General features: G+C 38.7%; 1 protein-coding gene across 3 annotated transcripts in view; it reads right to left on the reverse strand.

The window, feature by feature from the left end:
- GRM3 (glutamate receptor, metabotropic 3) overlaps positions 1–19,413 on the reverse strand; it is a 336,991-nt gene that overhangs the window by 124,945 nt on the left and 192,633 nt on the right. Inside the window, exon 2 of one of the 3 annotated variants that reach the window (XM_006834334.1) lies at positions 14,323–14,934. The exons of the other annotated variants lie outside the window; for them this stretch is intronic. Coding sequence (XP_006834397.1) covers positions 14,323–14,790 — 468 coding nt within the window. The 5' untranslated portion in view covers positions 14,791–14,934. The remainder of the gene's footprint in view (positions 1–14,322; positions 14,935–19,413) is intronic. 3 annotated transcript variants of the gene reach the window in all.

The following is a 19,413-nucleotide window of genomic DNA, read 5'->3' on the forward strand; positions in this document are numbered from 1 at the left end:
TGATTACCCTAATAGCCCATTTTAGACATGAGGAAGGAGGATTTGAGGAATTTTATAAACTGTATTGTATCCCCTCAAAAGATACATTGAAGCTCTAAGCCCTGCACTGATGAATGGGACCTTGTTTGGGGAAATGGGCTTTGCTTTGAGGAATTTAACAGTTAAGAGTGTCATAATGGAGTTAGGTGGGGTCTAGTCCTAATTCCTACTATTCTGTAAAAGAGAGGGACACACCCAGAAATAGAGTCTCTCACAAGGAAAGACAGATGCCATGTGATGATAGGGGCAGATGGACCTATAAGCAGGAACAAAGAATACCAAGAATTACCAGCAACCACTAGAAACTGATAGGAAAGGAACATGGACCAGTTCTTTTAAAGCCCTCAGAAGGGTTCTACATGGCCAATGCCCTGAATTCAAACCTCTAGCTTCCAGAACTGTTAGAAATAAATGTATGTTCTTTAAGGACACATACTTTTTGGTATTTTGCTAAGACAAAGAGTACATTAAATTAGTTAACTTGATTTTCTTATAATATTAAAACAAAATGTGCAAGGACTTGGAGTTAGAAAACCAAAAGGGAAGAACATGCTCAGCTTTCCTCAAGTTGAAGCAACTGAAATCAAAATTCAAGCCTCAACTTGCAATATTGAAGGATTCAATGGGCAAAATATTGAAAGATGTAGAAGCATGAAAAGAAGATGGAAGGAATACTCAGTCACTGTACCAGAAAGAGATAATCAATGTTTAACCATCTGAAGACGTAGCATATGATCAAGAGCCAATGATGCTTAAGGAAGTTCAAGGTGCATCGAAGGCATTGGCAAAGAATAAAGTTCCGGGACTTGATGGAATACAGATTGAGCTCTTTCAACAAACTGATTCAACACTGGAGACTCTCACTCATCTACGGCAAAAAAATTTGAAAGGCAACTACCTGGTCAACTACTGGAAGAGATCCCTATTTGCACCCAGTCCCATCAGACATTATTATTAATATCGCACTCAAGAAAATTTTGCTACAGATAATTCAAAATTGGCTGCAACCATACATTGACAGACAACATCCAGAGATTCAAGCTAGATTCAGAAGAGGACATGGAATGAAGGATATCATTGCTGACATCAGATGGATCTTGGCTGAAAGCAGAGAATACCAGAAAGATATCTACCTGTGCTTTATTGACTATCCAAAGGCTTTCAATTGTGTGGATCAGCATTGTGGAGAATGAGTATTCTGGACCACTTAATTATGTTCGTGGGGGAGGAAGCTGTACATAGACCAAGAGGCAGTTGTTCGAATAGAACAAGGGAACACTCAATGGTTAAAATTAGGAAAGGTGTACTTATTCATTCCATATACTGAGCAAATAATCTGAGAAGATGGACTATATGAAGAAAAAAATGGCATCAGGATTGGAGCAAGACTTATTAACAACCTGTGATATGCAGATGATACAACCTTGCTTGCTGAAAGAGAAGAGGATTTAAAAATAGTTACTAATGAAGATCAAACACCACAGTCTTAGGAATGGGCTGCACCTCAATGTAAAGAAAACAAAATCCTCCCCACTGGATCAATAAATAACATCCATATAAATGGAGAAAAGATAGAAGTTGTCAATGACTTCATTTTGCTTGGATCAACCATTAACACTAATGGAAGCAGCAGTCAAGAAATCAAACGGCTTTTGCATTAGGCAAATCTGATGCATAAGACCTCTTTAGAGGGTTCAAGAGCAAAGATGTCAGTTTGAGGACTAAGGTGTGCCTGACCCAAGCCATGGTATTTCCATTAACTTCATATGCATGTGAAAGTTGGATAGTAAATATGGAAGACCATAGAAGAATTGATGCATAGGAGAGTATTAAAAGTACCATGCATTGCTAAAAGAACAAATCAATCTGTGTTGGAAGAAGTACAACCAGAAGGCTCCCCGAAAGTCAGGATGGCCAGACTCCGTATCTCATACTTCTGACATATTGTCAGGAGGGACCAGTCCCTGTAGAAGGATATCATGTTTGACAAAGTGGAGGGTCGGAGAAAAAGAGGAAGACCCCCAACTAGATGGATTGGTACAGTGGCAGCAGCAATGGGCTCAAATGTAGCAATGATAGTGAGGTAGTTGCAGGACTGGGCAGTGTTTTGTTCTGTTGTATATAGGATTGCTATGAGTTGGTACCGACACCTTACAGCAACAACAATCAATTTGAATCCAAAGGTTTTAACCACTGTATTGAATTTTTTCAGGAAACGTACACTAAAAATTTATCGTTGTAACTTATCTTTTCTATAATGATTGCATTTGCAATATTCTTGTTGTTGTTAAGTGCTGTCAAGCCAGTTCCAACTCATAAAAACCCAGTGTAGGGTTTCCAAGGCTATAAATCTTTACAGGAGCAGAAAGTTTCATCTTTCTCCTTGGAAGCGACTGGTGGGCTCGAACTGTAGATCCAGTGGGTTAGTTGTTGTTATTGTTAAATGCCTTTGAGTCGTTTTCTACTCCTAGTGACCATGTCTCAGGTTCCAAGGCTGTAAATCTTTGCAGGAGCAGAAAGCCTCATCTTTCTCCTGCAGAGCAGCTGGCGGGTTCAAACCACCCACCTTGTGGATCAGTCCATTGCTTATTGTACAAAGCCACTCTGCACCCCATTAGCAATATTAAGCTTACTAAATGCACTTTTCCTACTTTTTTAGTGATGGAGACACTAGTGATAGATTAATAAATGACTTTTCCATGCTGTCAATGTGCTCTTCTTGGGGACAAACCCATAAATAAAATGAGTGCATCTTTCTGCCGTGATGAGGCAGTCTGGTGAGACTACAAAGGTAAGTGTACGATTTACACAGAGCTAAAAAATACTTGTTCCTGTTCTCGTCTACTATTTTTTTTGCTCATTCTGTTGTTCTCTATGGTTTCCTGATATGTATGCAGTCATCTAAGGAGCTCTGTCAGCCCTGCAGAATAATCACTAGACTTATTCTTGTTACGTGTCATAGAGTCAGTACCAACTCATAGCGACTCTGTATACAACAGAACCATACACTGCCTGGTCTTGCGACAACCTCACCATCGTTACTATGTTTGAGCCCACTGCTGCTGCCACTGCGTCAATCCAGCTAGTTGGGGGCCTTCCTCTTTTTCTCTTACCCTCCACTTTACCAAACACGATGTCCTTCTCTAGGGACTGGTCCCTCCTGACAATATGTCAGAAATTTGGGAGATGAAGTATGGCCATCCTGGTTTCCAAGGATTACAGTTGTTTCTCTTCATTTTGAGTTGTGCCTCATCAGCAAATGAAGGTCATGAAGGCTTTACTCCATTTCCGTGATCACAGTCAACTCTACCTTAAGGAGGCAGCTCTTTTTCCCAGTCATATTTTGAGTGTCTTCCAACCTGAGGGGCTCATCTTCTGGCACTCTATCTGACAATATTCTAGTATTCTACATCATATTTCAGTAGTCAATATTCTGGTGCTGACAGTGTTCCACTGCTATTTGTAAGGTTTTCAGTAACTAAATACTTGCAAGTAGTCCATCTCTCCTTCTTTCTAGTCTGTCTTCATCTGGAAGCTCATCTGAAACCTGTCCACCATGGTTGACCTTGTTGTTATTTAAAATATCAGTGGCATAGCTTCCAGAATCACATCAACATTCAAGCCACCACAGTACGACAAACTGACAGATGAGTGGTGGAAAACCACTAGACTGCTAACTGCAAGTCAGCAATTCAAGCACCCCAGTCTCTCCATGGGAGAAAGATGAAGCTTTCTGTTCTTATAAAGATTGACAACCTCAGAAACCCTACACAGGGTTGCTTTGAGTCAGAATTGACTAGATGGCTGAGGCAGGGGCGGGGGGAGGTTAAGTTGGCACTCAGGCCTTTCACTTGCACCTGTTTTATGTATGAATTTGAAATTTTCTGATTTTTTAATATGCTTCAGTGGCTGGGAAGATACCTACAACTTTAAAATTTTATTTTACGCTCTCTGCTCACTTACACTCTGCATACTAGTGTTCTTGCTGTACTTATATGTGATTGACAGATGTTTATTTTTCTAAAATAGGCTGTTATATGAATGCCCTAGTTGTAAGATGTAGCTAATTGAAAAGCTTGATTTGTCAAATTTACGCAATTACTTCCATAAACAAGAGAAATGACAATTGGCAAAATTTCTGCTTAAAAGTGATCTTGATAGATAAGAACCAGTTATTTATGTTGCTTTGTGTTTTAGGTTCTTACTTTGTAATCACTCATATCCTAATAGTTCTCTGCTTAAGCAGCATGTAGTTATGAAATTAAGAAAGGCCCTAAATGTCATATAGTTTAGTTAAGTTGTTGTTAAGTGTCCCGGAGTTTGTTATGACTCATAGTGACCCTGTATAGGGTTTCCAAGAAATCTTTGCAAGAACAGAAAGTCTTGTCTTTCTCTATGACAAAATTTAAATCTTTGCAAAAACAGAAAGTCTTGTCTTTCTCCCATGATAGTTCAATTATTAGTGTATTGTTTTAATTTCTCAATAATTTATCTGTTAAAATTTAGGCCAATTTTACTTAAGTACTGCGGTGACAGAAGACTTATGCCCCTCCGCCCTCCTTCCAGGCTACCTATTTAATTTCTGAGAACTTTTCTTTATATTAGTCCTAACTCTGGTAGCGTAGTGGTTACGAATCGGGCTGTGAACCTTAAGGTCAGCGGTTCGAAACTACCAGCTGCTCCGCGGGAGAAAGATGAGGCTTTCTACTCCCGTAAAGATTTACACCCTCGGAAACCCTATACAGGGTCGCTATGGGTCGGAACCGACTCGATGGCACATAACAACAACAACAACAACAAGTCCTAAATATGCCTTGCTCTAGATCAGTGAAACTGAATGTAGGATGGAGGACAATTTGGCAATTTTTCATGGACATCTTTTTAGAAATGTTCTGAAGGTTCTGAAGGTGCTGTTAGAGTAGAAGCTAACGATGCTGTAAAACACTTGACTTACCCCCCACCCCCACCCCGACAAAGAATGATCTGGTCTTAAATATCAGTAGTACTATGGTTGAGAAACTACATTCAACTTATTTATCCTTGGAAAAGCTCTGAAAAGTATACATTTTTCATTCAGAAGCTCATCAGATATTTGTAGATAGATGGCTAACTGTGTGAAAGCCTTTGCATCCAAGTCCTTCATTATTTTTCCAACAATTCTCCTACTATAAGATCAGCAATTAAAGTGTGACCCATTTTGAAATTGCTTGAATTTAAAGAAGGAATGAATTATTGAGGGAGGGCAATGATTAGTACAAATTGACCATCGATAGGCCAGTTGTTGTTGTTAGGTACAAACTCATAGTGACCCTATGCATAACTGAACAAAACACTGCCTGATCCTGCACCTCAATGGCCATTGACAACAGCAACAACAATATTGAGGTGCAATCCATACTGAAGGCTCGACTCTTTGATCTTCATCAGTAAGTATTTCAAATTCTCTTCACTTTCAGCAAAAATGCTTGTGTCATCTGCATATTTTGTTATGAAGTGCTGTCGAGTTAGTGCTGTCAACCCGTAGCGACCCTGTGTAGGGTTTTCGAAGAATGGGTGGTGAGCTTGAACTGTTGACCTTGCAGTTCAAACTAACCTTGCAATCCAGTGCATTAACCCACAGCGCCATACCAGGACTCCCATCTGTATATTGCAGGCTGTTTATGAGTCTTCCTCCAATCCTGATGTTATGTTCTTCTTCATATAATCCAGTTTCTCAGATCATTTGCTCAGCATACAGATTGAATAAATATGGTGAAAGGATACAACCCTGACACATGCTTTTCCTGATTTTAAACTATCCAGGATGTCCTTGTTCTGTTCTAACAACTGCTTCTTGGTCTATGTACACGCTCCTCATATTAGCACAATTAAATGTTCTAAAGTTCACATCCTTCACAATGTTATCCATAGTTAGTTATGTTGCACACAGTTGAATGCCTTTGCATAGTCAATAAAGCACAGGTAAACATCTTTTTTGTGTTCTCTGCTTTCAGTCAAGATCCAACTGATGTCAGCATTGATATCCCTCATTCCATATCCTCTTTTGAGTCCATCTTGGGTTTCTGGTAGTGCTCTGTTGATGTACTGCTGCAACTGTTTTAGAATTATCTTCAGCAATAGTTTTACTTGTTTGTAATATCAATGATATGATTTGATAAGTTCTGCATTCTATTAGGTCACGTTTCTATGGAATGGGCACAAATATGAATGTCATACAATTGGTTGACCAGGTAGCTATCATCCGAATTTCTTGGCATAGATGAGTAAGCACCTCCAGGGTTGCCATCAATTTGTTGGAACATTTCAATTGGTTTTACATCAGTATCTATACCCTTGTGTTTTTGCCAGTGCCTTCAATGAAGCCTGGACTTCTTCCTTCAATACAATTGATTCCTGATTATACGCTACCTCTTGAAATGGTTAAATATCTACCAATCTTTTTGGTATGATGACTCTGTGTATTGCTTCCATCTTCTTTTGATGCTTCCTGGTTCATTCGATATTGTGTCCATTGTTGTTATTATTGATAAGCACCATTGAGTCAGTTCTAACTCATAGCGGCTCTGTATAGGGTTTCTGAGGAGCACTTGTTGGATTTGAACTGCTTACCTTGTGGTTCACATGATCCTATAGCACCACACCAGAACTGACTTATGCCCATAAAACCCTTTAATATCACAAACCAACCTTTGAATTTTCTCTTCAGTTCTTTCAGCTTGAGAAATTCTAAGTGTGTTCTTCCCTTTTTATGCTCTATTTCCAGGTCTTGTCACATTTGATGATAACACTTGCCTTTGTCTTCTCAAGGTCTCCTTTAAAGATTTCTGTTCCACTCTTTTACTTCATCATTTCTGCTAGTCACTTTCTTTTTCTGCATTTAAGATCAAGTTTCAGAGTCTCTCCTTACATTCAGTTAGGTCTTTTCTTTATTTACTGTAATTTTAATGACCTTTTGCCTTCTTAATATATAATTTTCTTGATGTCATTCCACAACTCTTCTGATCTTTGGTCTTTAATGCATCAAATTTATTCTTAAGCAGATCTCTAAATTCAGATGGAATATATTTAAGGTCATATTTTGGCTCTCAGGGACTTGTTTTAATGTTCTTTAGCTTCAGCACATGAGCAATTGATGATCTGTTCCACAGTTGTCACCTGGCCTTGTTTTGGTTGATGATATTTAGCTTCGTCACCATCTTGTCCCACAGATGTAGTCAATTTGATTGCTCTGTATTCCATCTGGTGAGTTTCATGTGTATAATAATTTTTTATGTTGTTGAAAAATGTATTTGCAATGAATAAATCATTATTCTTGCAAAATTCTATCATGTGATCTCCAGCATCATTTCTATTACCAATGCTGTATTTTCCATTTACTGATCCTTCTTCTTTGTTCCCAAATTTCATATTCCCATCACTAGTAATTATCAATACATTCTTGATTGCATGTTTATTCTATTTCAGACTGGTGAAGTTGGTAGAATTCTCCAATTTCATCATCTTTGGCCTTAATGATTGTTATGTAAATAAATTGGTATTGACTGGTCTTCCTTGTAGGTGCATGGATATTTTCCTATCACATGCAGTGTTTTACTTCAGTATAGATATTGAAAAGCTCTTTTTGATGTTGAATGTAATTCTATTGCTCTTCAATTTGTCATTTCCAGCATCATAAACTATATGATTGTGTGATTCAAACTGGACATACCAGTTCTTTTCAGCTCACTAATACCTAGGATAGGAGCTTTGGTAACATAATGGTTACAAGCTGGGCTGCTAAACTCAAGGTCAGCAGTTCTAGACTACCAGCTGTTCCACAGGAAAAAGATGAGACTTTCTGCTCTTGTAAAATTTACAGCCTTGGCAATCCTATGCAGGGTTGCTATGAGTCGGAGCTGACTCCACAGCATATCACCACCACCAATATCTTGGATATTGATCATTATATATTGCATTTCATTTTAGACAACTTCCAATTTTCCTAGATTCATACTTTGTACATTCCATGTTACAATTATTAATGGATGGTTGCAGCTCTTTCTTTTTTCTTTTTGGTTGTTACTGTTGCTAAGTATTGTTGAGTTGGTTCTGACTTATAGTGACCCTGTATGAGGTTTCTGAGACTGTAAATCTTTGTGGGAACAGAGATCCTTATCTTTTTACTGTAGAGTACCTGGTGTGCTTGAACCATGAACCTTGTGGTTTAGAGTCCAGTGCTTATCCTACAAAGCACTCTCATATGCTCCTCCCCTTATACCATGTATAGAAAATCATGCAGCAAAGGGTTGAAATAACTAGTCCTCACAAGGATATGGAATGACCAATACATATATAGCACGTCCAAATCTGTGTCATGATAATGACCATCTTCAACACTTCTGGGGTGTGGATAGTGCTAGAAATTAAAAAAAAAAATGATTTGATTGTACTTGGGATGGGAAAGAGGTAGTGAGGCTTTTCTTTTCTGCAATTTCTATGAGCCCCATTTTTAGATACCATCTTACCTAAATCTCTATTTATTGCTGAGGTCACTTTAACACACAGGAGCTAAATAAGAAATGGGTCTACTTGTACCTAACTTATTCCAGCTAAAATTTGCTTCAGCTTGGGAAGAAAGACTGAGGAAATGATACATCCTCTGAACATGTTCAAGGAACATTTTTTGGCTGGATAATTCAGGAGTTCTAATGAAAGATTGTTTGAAAAGCACAAGCATAAACACTGCTTCAAAACAATTACTGTGTAGACTTTAGCCTAGCTAAAAACAACCACCGTGGTTCTCTTCTCTAATAAATACTTACTTTCCCTAAGTGGGGGATTGCAGACTTACAGAGAAAGCAGAATACAGTCTTAAATATGCTTTGTAAATAAACTTATTCATCAAAGGGTTTGACTACACCCCATGTGTATTTGCTAATAAGATAGGATTTTGATACTAGTTCTCTCTCACTGATTACTGAATTAGGAAATCAATACTGTTGCTTTATAAAAGGGACTACCACAGAATGATTTGTCTTACTTAATAAGATCATTGGGAAAGTAATTATCCAAGTCTTCATCAATGGTGATAATGCTTAACCCAGCAAATCCTTAAGAATTTGCCTTCTCATGCAGTTTCACTATCTGCAAATATTGCCTATTGCGTGAACTCACACAGCAGGGGAGCGCTCCTTTGCTGACTTCCTGGAGAATTCTTCTCCTTCAGTGGGAGAATAATGAAATAAGAGGAAGCTGGAGAGAAAACACTTTGTGAAGAAATTGGTCTGATAGAGCATACCAGGCCAAAATGAGGAAGCTTATAATGTCTAACCTGATCCAACCACAAAAGAGAGGATGCATAAATATTATCATTGTCTAAAGTTCCTGTTCCTAACAGGCAATTTTGTGTCTGAAAACTTTGTGCTCTGATTTGGGACTGCATACTACAATTAGATGTCAGGGATTTAGAAAATTATGTGGTGGGTTTGTATTATTCCCTTTCTTCTACAGCTTCCCCCTGTGCCCCCTGCTCTGTTCAAGAAAAGACACCTTTGAGCAAATATTCAGGAAGTCAAAAGTATTGAAATCGGGACTGCAGTGCTGATTGACTTGCATAGATTTTTGCACCTATCATCTGGGTTATCAGACACCAGGGTATAGGATCAAAGTCACAGAAGCAGGAATAGGTACATTTGAGAGGCATCCAGGAATATTTTCTCTCCTAAAATGTTTCCCTCCTTAGTGTTTACAAATGCCTTAAATTCACCATTAGGAATTTATTACTTTGGATTGTTGTTGTTAAGTGCGGTTGAGTTGATTTCAACTCATAGTGACCCTGTATAAGGTTTCCAAGGAGGGCTGGTGGGTTTGAACCACCGACCTTTTGGTTTACAGCCCAGTGCTCATCCTATGGTACCATACCAGGGGTTCTACTATGGATTTAGTAAAGAGTAATTTTTTTAGAAGTCTCATTAAAAGATAGGTAAAGTATAATGTACTTTAATTCTTAGATATATGTGGCCCTAATACCTATTTTAGGAGCTCTGGTAGCATAGTGGTTAGGAATCAGGATGCTAACCTCAAGGTCAGCTGTTCGAAACTACCCTTCGACGGGAGAAAGATGAAGCTTTCTGCTCCTGTAAAGATTTACAGCCTCGGAAACCCTGTACAGGGTCACTATCAGTCGGAATTGACTCTAGGGCACACCACCACCACCATTCAGGGTTATTAAGAGTCAACTGACTCCACAGCACTTAACAAGAATGCGTTTTTTCATTCATGTATGAGGGGAATGGATCTTTTGAAACGTAGTTAAGTGCCAACTCATAGTGACCCTGTGCAGGGTTTCTGAGGAGCAACTGATGGGTTTGAACTGAGCTTGTGGTTAGCAAGCAGTCTAATGCTTATTGTACAGTGCCACACCAGGACTCCAGGATGTCAGTGTATAAGACAAATTGTCCTACATCCTAGTTTTACTTCCTGGGCCATTATGTGACCGAGTCATATCTGAGCAGTCAGGAAACCTCAGGGCCATGGAAGAGGGAGTGAAGCCTCTCTTGTCCCTTCATCTACAACTCACTTCCTTAATTCTGTCAAAGTTTTTGTTCTCTTGCATATGGACGCCCCCCACAACTTTCAGATTGGTCTTCTTGGATCCAACATGTTTCTCCTTTACTTCCACATTCACTTCAGTGGCCCAGTTAGATTTCCTTTAATGCAGTTTTCATTCTATCAGCCATCCTCAAAACTTTTGTGTTACTTTGTGAGCCACACATTCTGAGTTATAATTACTGGTATTTCATCCTACTCTTGAACTCACAGCCATCTTTTAAGTCCTTTGTGGTCCAGGCTATCTTCTGTATTACTGAGCGTTCTCTTTAACCCATATAACAGTGCAGAACAAATAGTTGTTATTGTTGATGTTGTTAAGTGCCACCGAGTTGGTTCTGACTCAAATCAACCCTGTGTAGAGTTTCCAAGGAGAGGCTGATGGGTTTGAACTGCCGACCTTGTGGTTAGCATTCCAGTGCTTTAAATATTCACTTAAAATTACCCACTTGGGTGACCAGCAACGTCTTCAAGGGACTTTCCAGTTAAGACTCTAGGAAGGTCAGTCATGGAGTTAGTTTTCGATGTGGCTTTTCCATTGATTTCCTGTCATTTGGAGGACAGTTTCTTGAGTCTATCAACTTTTTGGTGTGGCACTTTCCACACATTCTCTCAATTTATCCATGCAACAACTATTTGAAGTAGATGCAATTTTCTTCATCTTATAGATAAGCTGGCTAGTAGTGGAGTTGGAATTAAAATTCAGATCTTTCTGATGCTAAAACCTGCACCCTTTCTAGGATAGCCTGACGTTTTTGGGTTCTTTATTTATACCATAGAAAATTAAAACCATATCAGCATTTGTGACTTTATGGTGATATGACCAAATAAATTAAATAATAAGCAAAGACTTTTGATGATTTTAGAAGTGGGTTCTTCCTTATGAACAAGCACAGAGTTTTAACAGCCCTCATTTAAAACAACAACACAATAAAAACCGCAGTCTGATCTCTGTTTTAGTAAAATTAGAATAAAAGAATCTGTCTGCTTGGCATCGTTGGTTAGTTTACTTTGGATAAGCCTGAGGCTGTCAAGTTGGTTTCAGTTCATACTGACTCCATGTGTTAGAGTCGTAGAGCAGAACAGGATTTTCTTGGCTGTAATCTTTATAGAAGCAGATCACTAGGTTTTTATTCCCCTGAGTGGGCTTGAACTGCCAGCTTTTAGGTTAGTTGTTGTTGTTCAGTGCTGTCAAGTCGTTCTGATCCATAGCGACCCTGTATAGGGTTTTCAAGGAGCAGCTGGTGAGCTTGAACCACCAACCTTGAGGTTCAAAATGACTTTGCAGTCCAGCACGTTAACCCACAGCTGTGGAGTTGGTTCTAACTTACAGCGACCCTGTACAGGGCTTCTGAGATTGCAAATCTTTACAGGAGCAGAAAGCCTCATCTTTCTCTCTAGTGCAAACTCTTTGTGCTGCCACCCTGGGACCTAACAGATATTTACGTATCTGCTCTAGTGTGTCATTTTCTACACTGGGTGAACAAATGGTCAGAAAAATCATATACTTAATCCTTTGTTAGTGGTGATATTGCAAATAGTATGAATAAAATGACTGGCATTCATCTGTTGAAATTGTTACTGAAGTATGACAGATATTCTTAATTCTCTCTTTTTAAATAGCAAATTCCATTTCTCCTGATACAATTATAAAAATAGTAGCATAATTAACATGATATTCTTTAAAACATGCAATATTTTCTATCCATCTAATGAAGTCAGAGGGTGTTTATGAAAAACCAATTATCCTAATTGCTCATAATATGAGTGTATGCGCTGAAGAAGGAAAGAGGTTTGAAATTGCTCATTTAGAATAGCACACAATTGTAAATGGATTTCTAAATGTTCTGAATCTCTGATAGAGAAATAAGGTTATTCCAATGCAAATAGAACCAATTTGCGTGGTTTGTGATATAAAGACAACATGAGTATAATATGGCTTACTCTAGTGCTTGGGGCTTTATTAGAGTAACTTGGCAAGAGTCATGTAAACCTTAGAAACATGCACTTAGTAACATAGAATACATGTTACTGTAACATTAGTGCTTTCATCAGAAAAAAAAAAAAAATTTGAAATTCAGTGACCATAGCTGGTAGTTTCGAACTGCTGACCTTGAGATTAACAGCCTGATTCGTAACCACTATGCTACCAGAGATCCTTATAGAATCATATGCTGCTGTTGCTGTGTACCGTGGAGTCAGTTCCGACTCATAGTGACCCTGCACAGGGTTTCCGAGGCTGTAGTTAATGCGCCAGACTGCAAAGCCGTTTGAACTGCAAGGTCGGTGGTTCAAGCGCACCATCTGCTCCTTGGAATCCCTATACAGGTATGCTATGGGTTGGAACCGACTTGATGGCACTCATCAACAACAACAAATCTTTTTGGGGATCAGGAAAATCAGAGTTTTGAACTGAATGTTTTATCAACTGTCTTCTATCCTTAAAACTCTGTGTCCCTGTATGTGAGCATTGTAAGAATTTGCATATAATATGTTCCTCCTTTCACTATCAAAATTATGATAATCAATTATCAGTTTTTTATTTAGTTTAAATTGTATGCAAAATGAATCCTCCACCCCCTTTTGGTAGTTAATTATTTGGTTTCTTTGTATACACTTTCAGATTTATATCATGAGAAATAGTAGTAATTTAATCTATGAACAAAAAGACTCCGCGGAAGAAAGATGAGACTTTCTGCTCCTGTAAAGATTTACAGCCTTGGAAACCCTGTACAGGGTCACTATGGGTCAGAACCTACTCCATGGCACTTAACAACAACAACAATTAAAATGGGTAGCAAAATATAATTCAGTGATTGTGGTTGATTTTATCAATGACTTCTGATTATCCCTCTACCTTATGTCCATATCCTTTGTCATGTAACTTAGCAGCACTCAAACTGTGGAAGGACAGACTTCCCTCTTCCAAGAATGTGGGTTAAAACTTTTTAGTTACTTTGGTCAATGGGCTGTTAGCAAAGGTAATGCAAAGAGAAGTTTGGAAAGGGCTTGTGCCATTGAGTTTTTACTCTCTTGCTCCTTTGCCAGAATTCTGAGAAGAATATTCGAGAGGAGGATAAGTAGCAGCCTGGAACAGAACCATCTCCAGCTAACCCAGTTTTGATCATGCTACTCCAGCTGATCTAAAATGTTATTTTAAGTCACTCAGTTTTGGGGTAGTTTGTTATGCTGTAATATCTAAATATTCTGTACCACTTTCATTGCTATGAACAGGAAAATGTCACTGCACTCTCCAGCCCAGGAGGCAAGCTAAAATGCTACTCAGGTCACCAAATGGGACCATCCACCCCCCTAGTATTTCCCCCTGCCTTCAAACAGGTATGCAGCCTGGCCCCTCCCCGGACTCTGACCCCACATAGGCCCGTGTTGCCCTCCATTTGGGGCTCAGAATCTGGAGAAATTAGCTCCTCTGAGTCAGGCGGCTTAATAAAATCTAAAACTCTGCTTCACCTCTTCGAGTGGCCTCAGTTTCTTCTACCACAAATCTAAAACTGCTGTAACAGCTAGACAACATCAGTTTATGTGCAAACATATGTTATAAAAATATCTGTAGAAATTAATAGAAATGTTTCTTAATGTCATCCACTGATAAAATTATTGGACTATTCTCCTTTATTTCCTTCAGTACATAAAAACAAAGAGACAGTAATTAGACATAGCACTGGCTAACCTTACCTGTATGGAAACACTGCTGTAAGAGCCACCAATGACCCCTGCAATGAGTAGCGGGATGTTTTCTTGAATGGCATAGGATCCATCAGGACACATATACTCAGCTTCATCCACTTTAGTCAAAGATGCCCTGACAAATTCCAGTGATTGCTCTAATGCATAGGTATCCCTTGAGCAGGTATCCAAAATGTGCACACCCAACTTCACTCCTGGCAACAAGTAATTGTCTTTGTTGATTTCATCAATAGCAAACAACATGGCTTCCAGACGCTGGATCCCTCTGTCTTCGTTGATCCGCCCACATTCTTCAGTTCCAGTGCCTTTTTCATTAATAGGAAATAGGCCCCCTAAAACCAAGTCGCCTTCTATTTTAATTTCCTTCCTCAGAAAGTTATGGTCCCCTAAGCAGAGTAAAAATCCCTTTGAAAACAAAGTTAGGGTAAGTACTTGGAGTCTTGTCAACATCTTCATGAATCCCGTTTTTGTGTCTTTGGGAGAGATCAATGGATGGAGCCAATGCTGCCCGCTAGTCTTCCTCTCTCATTTCCGAACTGGATCTTTGGCCTGTCCTTCAAATAAAGGAGGAACAGACTAACAGAGCCTGTCACCAAATTCCTAAAGAGATAAAAATTATATGAACAAAAATGGCAAAGTAAGCAATAGTGATTACATTGATGGTGGGATAATGGCTCAAATTACCATATACTAACAATGTGCTGCACCAAACACTCTCCCACAGATATTCTCACTCAGTCTCCAAAACACACTGAAACGTAAATATTAGCAGGCTTAGTTCACAAAAATGGACCCTAAGAACTAATGAGGTAAAACGACCTGGCAAAGTGAACTTAGAATGGATTCCAGTGTTTGTAATGCCAAGTCCAGCCCTCTTTCTAATGAGTCATTTACTTTGTAATTTGTTGGGCAGCAGTTGGATGGGTCTTTATCTTTTCTTTTTCAGTTATATTTGAAAGTTGATGAAAGCCACTCCTTTTCATCAACTCTTCCTCTTTCCATTTGGAAACAAATGAATTTCTGAATTCCTAATACCAAATCCTGCCTTCCCCCATCACAGGTAAAATCTTCAAAAGAATTATCTGCAGCATTGTTCCCACTTTCTCTTCCCCTAGGTGTTCTTATCCCACTACAAAAAAAAAAAAAAAAAATCTACCTTTACTACTTACAAAATGGCACTGGAAAAAGCCTCTACTGATCTGCAGTCACTAGATCCACTATAGTCCTCATTTTACTTGAATTTATTGGAAAGCTTAACTATTGTTTACTGATTTCCTTGGTTTCAATTCTCATTTTTTATTTCTGATCACATCTCAGCTTCTATTGTTAAACACCCCTAGCCTCAATTTTTCCCATTTCCAACCTTGGACTAGTACATCTATTTTCATATTTTCAGCTACTGCTTCAGTGAGCTCTAGACTCCTAGATCAACTGTCTGCTGAGCAGACACCTCAAGGTCTACACATCAGCCTCTCTTTTATGTGTTTTGATGGATCTTCTTTCTATGCAGGGTCTCAAGCCAGAAATCTCAAGTGTTCCCATTTCACCCCCTCATACCCATTTGCTATTAGCCACTAAGCCCTGCAGAGTCTACTTGCTTAACTTCCCCAATTGGTCATCTTTTCTTTTCTATACCCACTGGGCTTTTGTTATCTAAATAGCACAGCAGTCCTTTCCTATAGTGCTGATTCTAACTCCTAATTTGTGAATTAGAAAGATATACCCCTTCCAGTGACTGGTACTGGCAAAGAACAAGGCTCTGGGAATTGATGAAATACAAACTGAATAGAAATTGAAATCTTTCAACAAACGGATGCATCACTGGCTGCAATCACTCATCTATGCTAAAAAATTTGGAAAACAGCTACCTGGTCACCTGGTTGGAAAGAGATCCATATTTGTGCCCATTCCAAAGAGAGGTGACCCTACAGAATGTGTAAATCATCAGACAAAATCATTAAAATCACATGCAAGTAACAGTTTGCTAAAGATAATGAAAAAAAAATAGCTGCAATTGTATATTAACAGGTAACTGCCAGAGGTTCAAGCTGGATTTAGTTAAGGACTATCACTGATAACATCAGATGGAACTTGGCTGGAAGCAGCGAATACTAGAAAGATGTTTACCTGTACTTTATTGAGTATGCAAAGACTTTTTATTGTGTGGGTCATGACAAGCTATGGGCCATTGCAAAGTACGAATATTCCGGAACACTTAGTTGTGCTCATGAGGAATCTGTGCAAAGACCAAGAGGCAATCATTCAAACAGAACAAGGGAACACTAAATGGTTTAAAATTAGGAAAGGTGCACACCAGAGTTGTATTCTTTCACCATACTTAATCAACCTGTATTCTGAGCAAATAATTAGAGAAGCTGAATTATATGGAGAAAAAAGTGGCATCAGGATTGGAGGAAGACTCATTAACAATATGCAGATGGTTGCTGAAAGTGAAGAGGACTTAAAATATGTACTGATGAAGATCAAAGACCACAGCCTTCTATATCGGTTGTACCTCAATGTAAAGAAAATATAAATCCATACCACTGGACCAAGAAATAACATTAAGATAAATGGACAACAGATTGATGTTGTCAAAGACTGCATTTTGCTTGGATCAACCATTACCACTCATGGAAGCAGCAGTGAAGAAATCAAATGACACATTGCACTAGGAAAATCTGCTGCACAAGACCTCTTTAAAGTGTTCAAGAGCAAAGATATCAGTTAGAGGACTGAAAGGAGCCTGGCCAAACCCATGGAATTTTCAACAGCCTTATATTCATGTGAAAGTTGAACAATAAAGACTGTACAAGAATTGATGCATTTGAGTTATGGTATTGGAGGAGAATATTAAAATTACCAGGAACCACCAAAAAAATGAACAAATCTGTGTTGGAAGAAGCACAGTCACAATGCTCCTCGGAAGCCAAGATGGTGAGACTTTGTCTCGCATAGTTTGGACATATTTTTAGGAGGGACCAGTCCCTGAACAAGGACATCATGCTTGGTAAAGTGGAGTGTCAGTGAAAAAGAGCAAGACCCAACAAGGTAGATTGGCACAGTTGCAGCAGCAATGGGTTCAAGCATAGCAACAATTGTGAGGTTGTCACAGGACTGGGCAGTGAATAAGCTTACAATGAGTCGATACTGGCTTGACAGCACCTAATTACAACAACAACTGCAACCTCTTCTTCCTGTGCAAAATTCTGAAATTTACTATTGTAAAATTTGGACAGCTGCAGATAGTAGGGAAAATGCAACTGTGGATGGCTGCCTCCTCCACTAAGTGTTGGACAACTTCTGACACAACCATCAAATTTAAAGAAATGCAGTGAGTGCTAGTCCTGGGGTTTGTAGCTTGTGACAGTTCCTTATTAATCAAGTGTCTTTCTACATTACAGGCTAGGATATATGAAATCAGGAAATCATTAGGAGTCAGAGAACGCTCTGCTGTAAGGATCATGTTTTTACAGTAGGTTAGGGTCTTCTCAGGGAGCTTTCCCGAACTCTGAAGTGGAGCAGCCTGGTTGTGTGCATACCTGAACTCATGGACCCTACTATTGTACTCTCTCACCTTTAGCACCCTAGCAAAATATTGAGCACTTGATCAGCATACTCTATGCAAAGATTTCTGATTGTATGGATCATGACAAGCTATGGAACAATTTAACCTCATAGACCCTAAAGTTTATTATTTTAGACTCATGGGGAAAGGAGTGATGGTAAAGAAATCTTGGCGCATGCCTCTGAGAGAGTAAAGCTGCATGTCTTTGTGTGTGAGAGTGAGTGTGCCTGTCAATTTCCTGCATTTTGTTCATTATTGGTAGCATTTTTATGAAGGAGGAGTTCTCCTAGCCACTCCTGGGCTCAATCAGTCTGAATGCCAAACCACCTGAATGACCTCAGAAAAGTAGCGTATGTTAATGATATGTATTGTTCCCCTTTAGGGGAGGTGCTCTGTATTGAATTTCTGTTCAGAGTGCCCATCTCCAGCCAATGTGTCATGATTATGAGCATATTTTCTTTGGATTAAACAATATTACTACCTTTCCCTTGCCTACAGGATAAAACATAGACTGCTTTTTATTAAGTTCTTCTCAAGTGCTCTATGATCTTATCCCTGACTATCTCTTAAGTTTTATTGCTCAACATACCTGTCAGCTTTGCCTCACTTTAGCTATATTGAACTATGTTCACTTCAATAGACATCTAGGATATTGATGACATTGCTTCTTCTCAAGTTGCTCCCTCTGCAAGGAAGGCCCTTCCACATTAATTTGTCTGGCAAATAACCATTTATCTTTAAGCTTCAACAGCCACTACCAGGAAAGGAAAGAATTATTTCCTATCTTCTTTTCTCTTTGTTTACTGATTTATAGTTCCAAGGTCACTTTTCTAAGAGATGTTTGTTGTTACTAATATGTTTCATATATGTTTCCTTGTGTTCATTGGGAATAAATGAAATAGAACAGCATTTAGGATTTTAAAAGTACCACAAGGAAACAAATGAACAAATAAATCTTAAACAAAACAAAACAAAACAAAAAACACAAAAACACCAAAACCAAGACAGAAGCTGATCCAGTGTTCACGTCAACATTTTTGACATTTCTTCCTACCTGTAGTTACAGTGCCCTTTAAAAACTCGATTTCCACTTACTTTCTGTTCCTTTCACATGGAGCAAGGGGTAGACTTTTTTTTTTAGCCACACAAGCCAGCTGAGTTTTATTTTGTTTATTTATTTAGGTTGAACCTTAACATTGGTGGCAGCAAAGTCATTGGATTATGCGATGTCAGTCCAGAGCCTCTCTAGGAGATCTGCCTTAAGACACCAGAAAGTCTAACAATAATAATTTTTTTTAAACTTGGTATTGTAGATTTTTATTCTTTCTGGTGTGTATCAGTTTTGGAACTCTCTTTGATATTTATGTGCAATTCTCTTTGAAGTAAAATTGCCATGGAAGGTAAAAGACACTGTGATCATTATCACTAATGATAAAGAAGCAGAAATTGCTCTAATAAATAATTGTTTTATCTACCTAATAAAAGAGAATAGTTAATTAAAGAAGGCTATC

Source organism: Chrysochloris asiatica, unplaced genomic scaffold (genome assembly GCF_000296735.1).
Source record: "Chrysochloris asiatica unplaced genomic scaffold, ChrAsi1.0 scaffold00010, whole genome shotgun sequence".
Lineage (NCBI taxonomy): Eukaryota > Metazoa > Chordata > Mammalia > Afrosoricida > Chrysochloridae > Chrysochloris > Chrysochloris asiatica.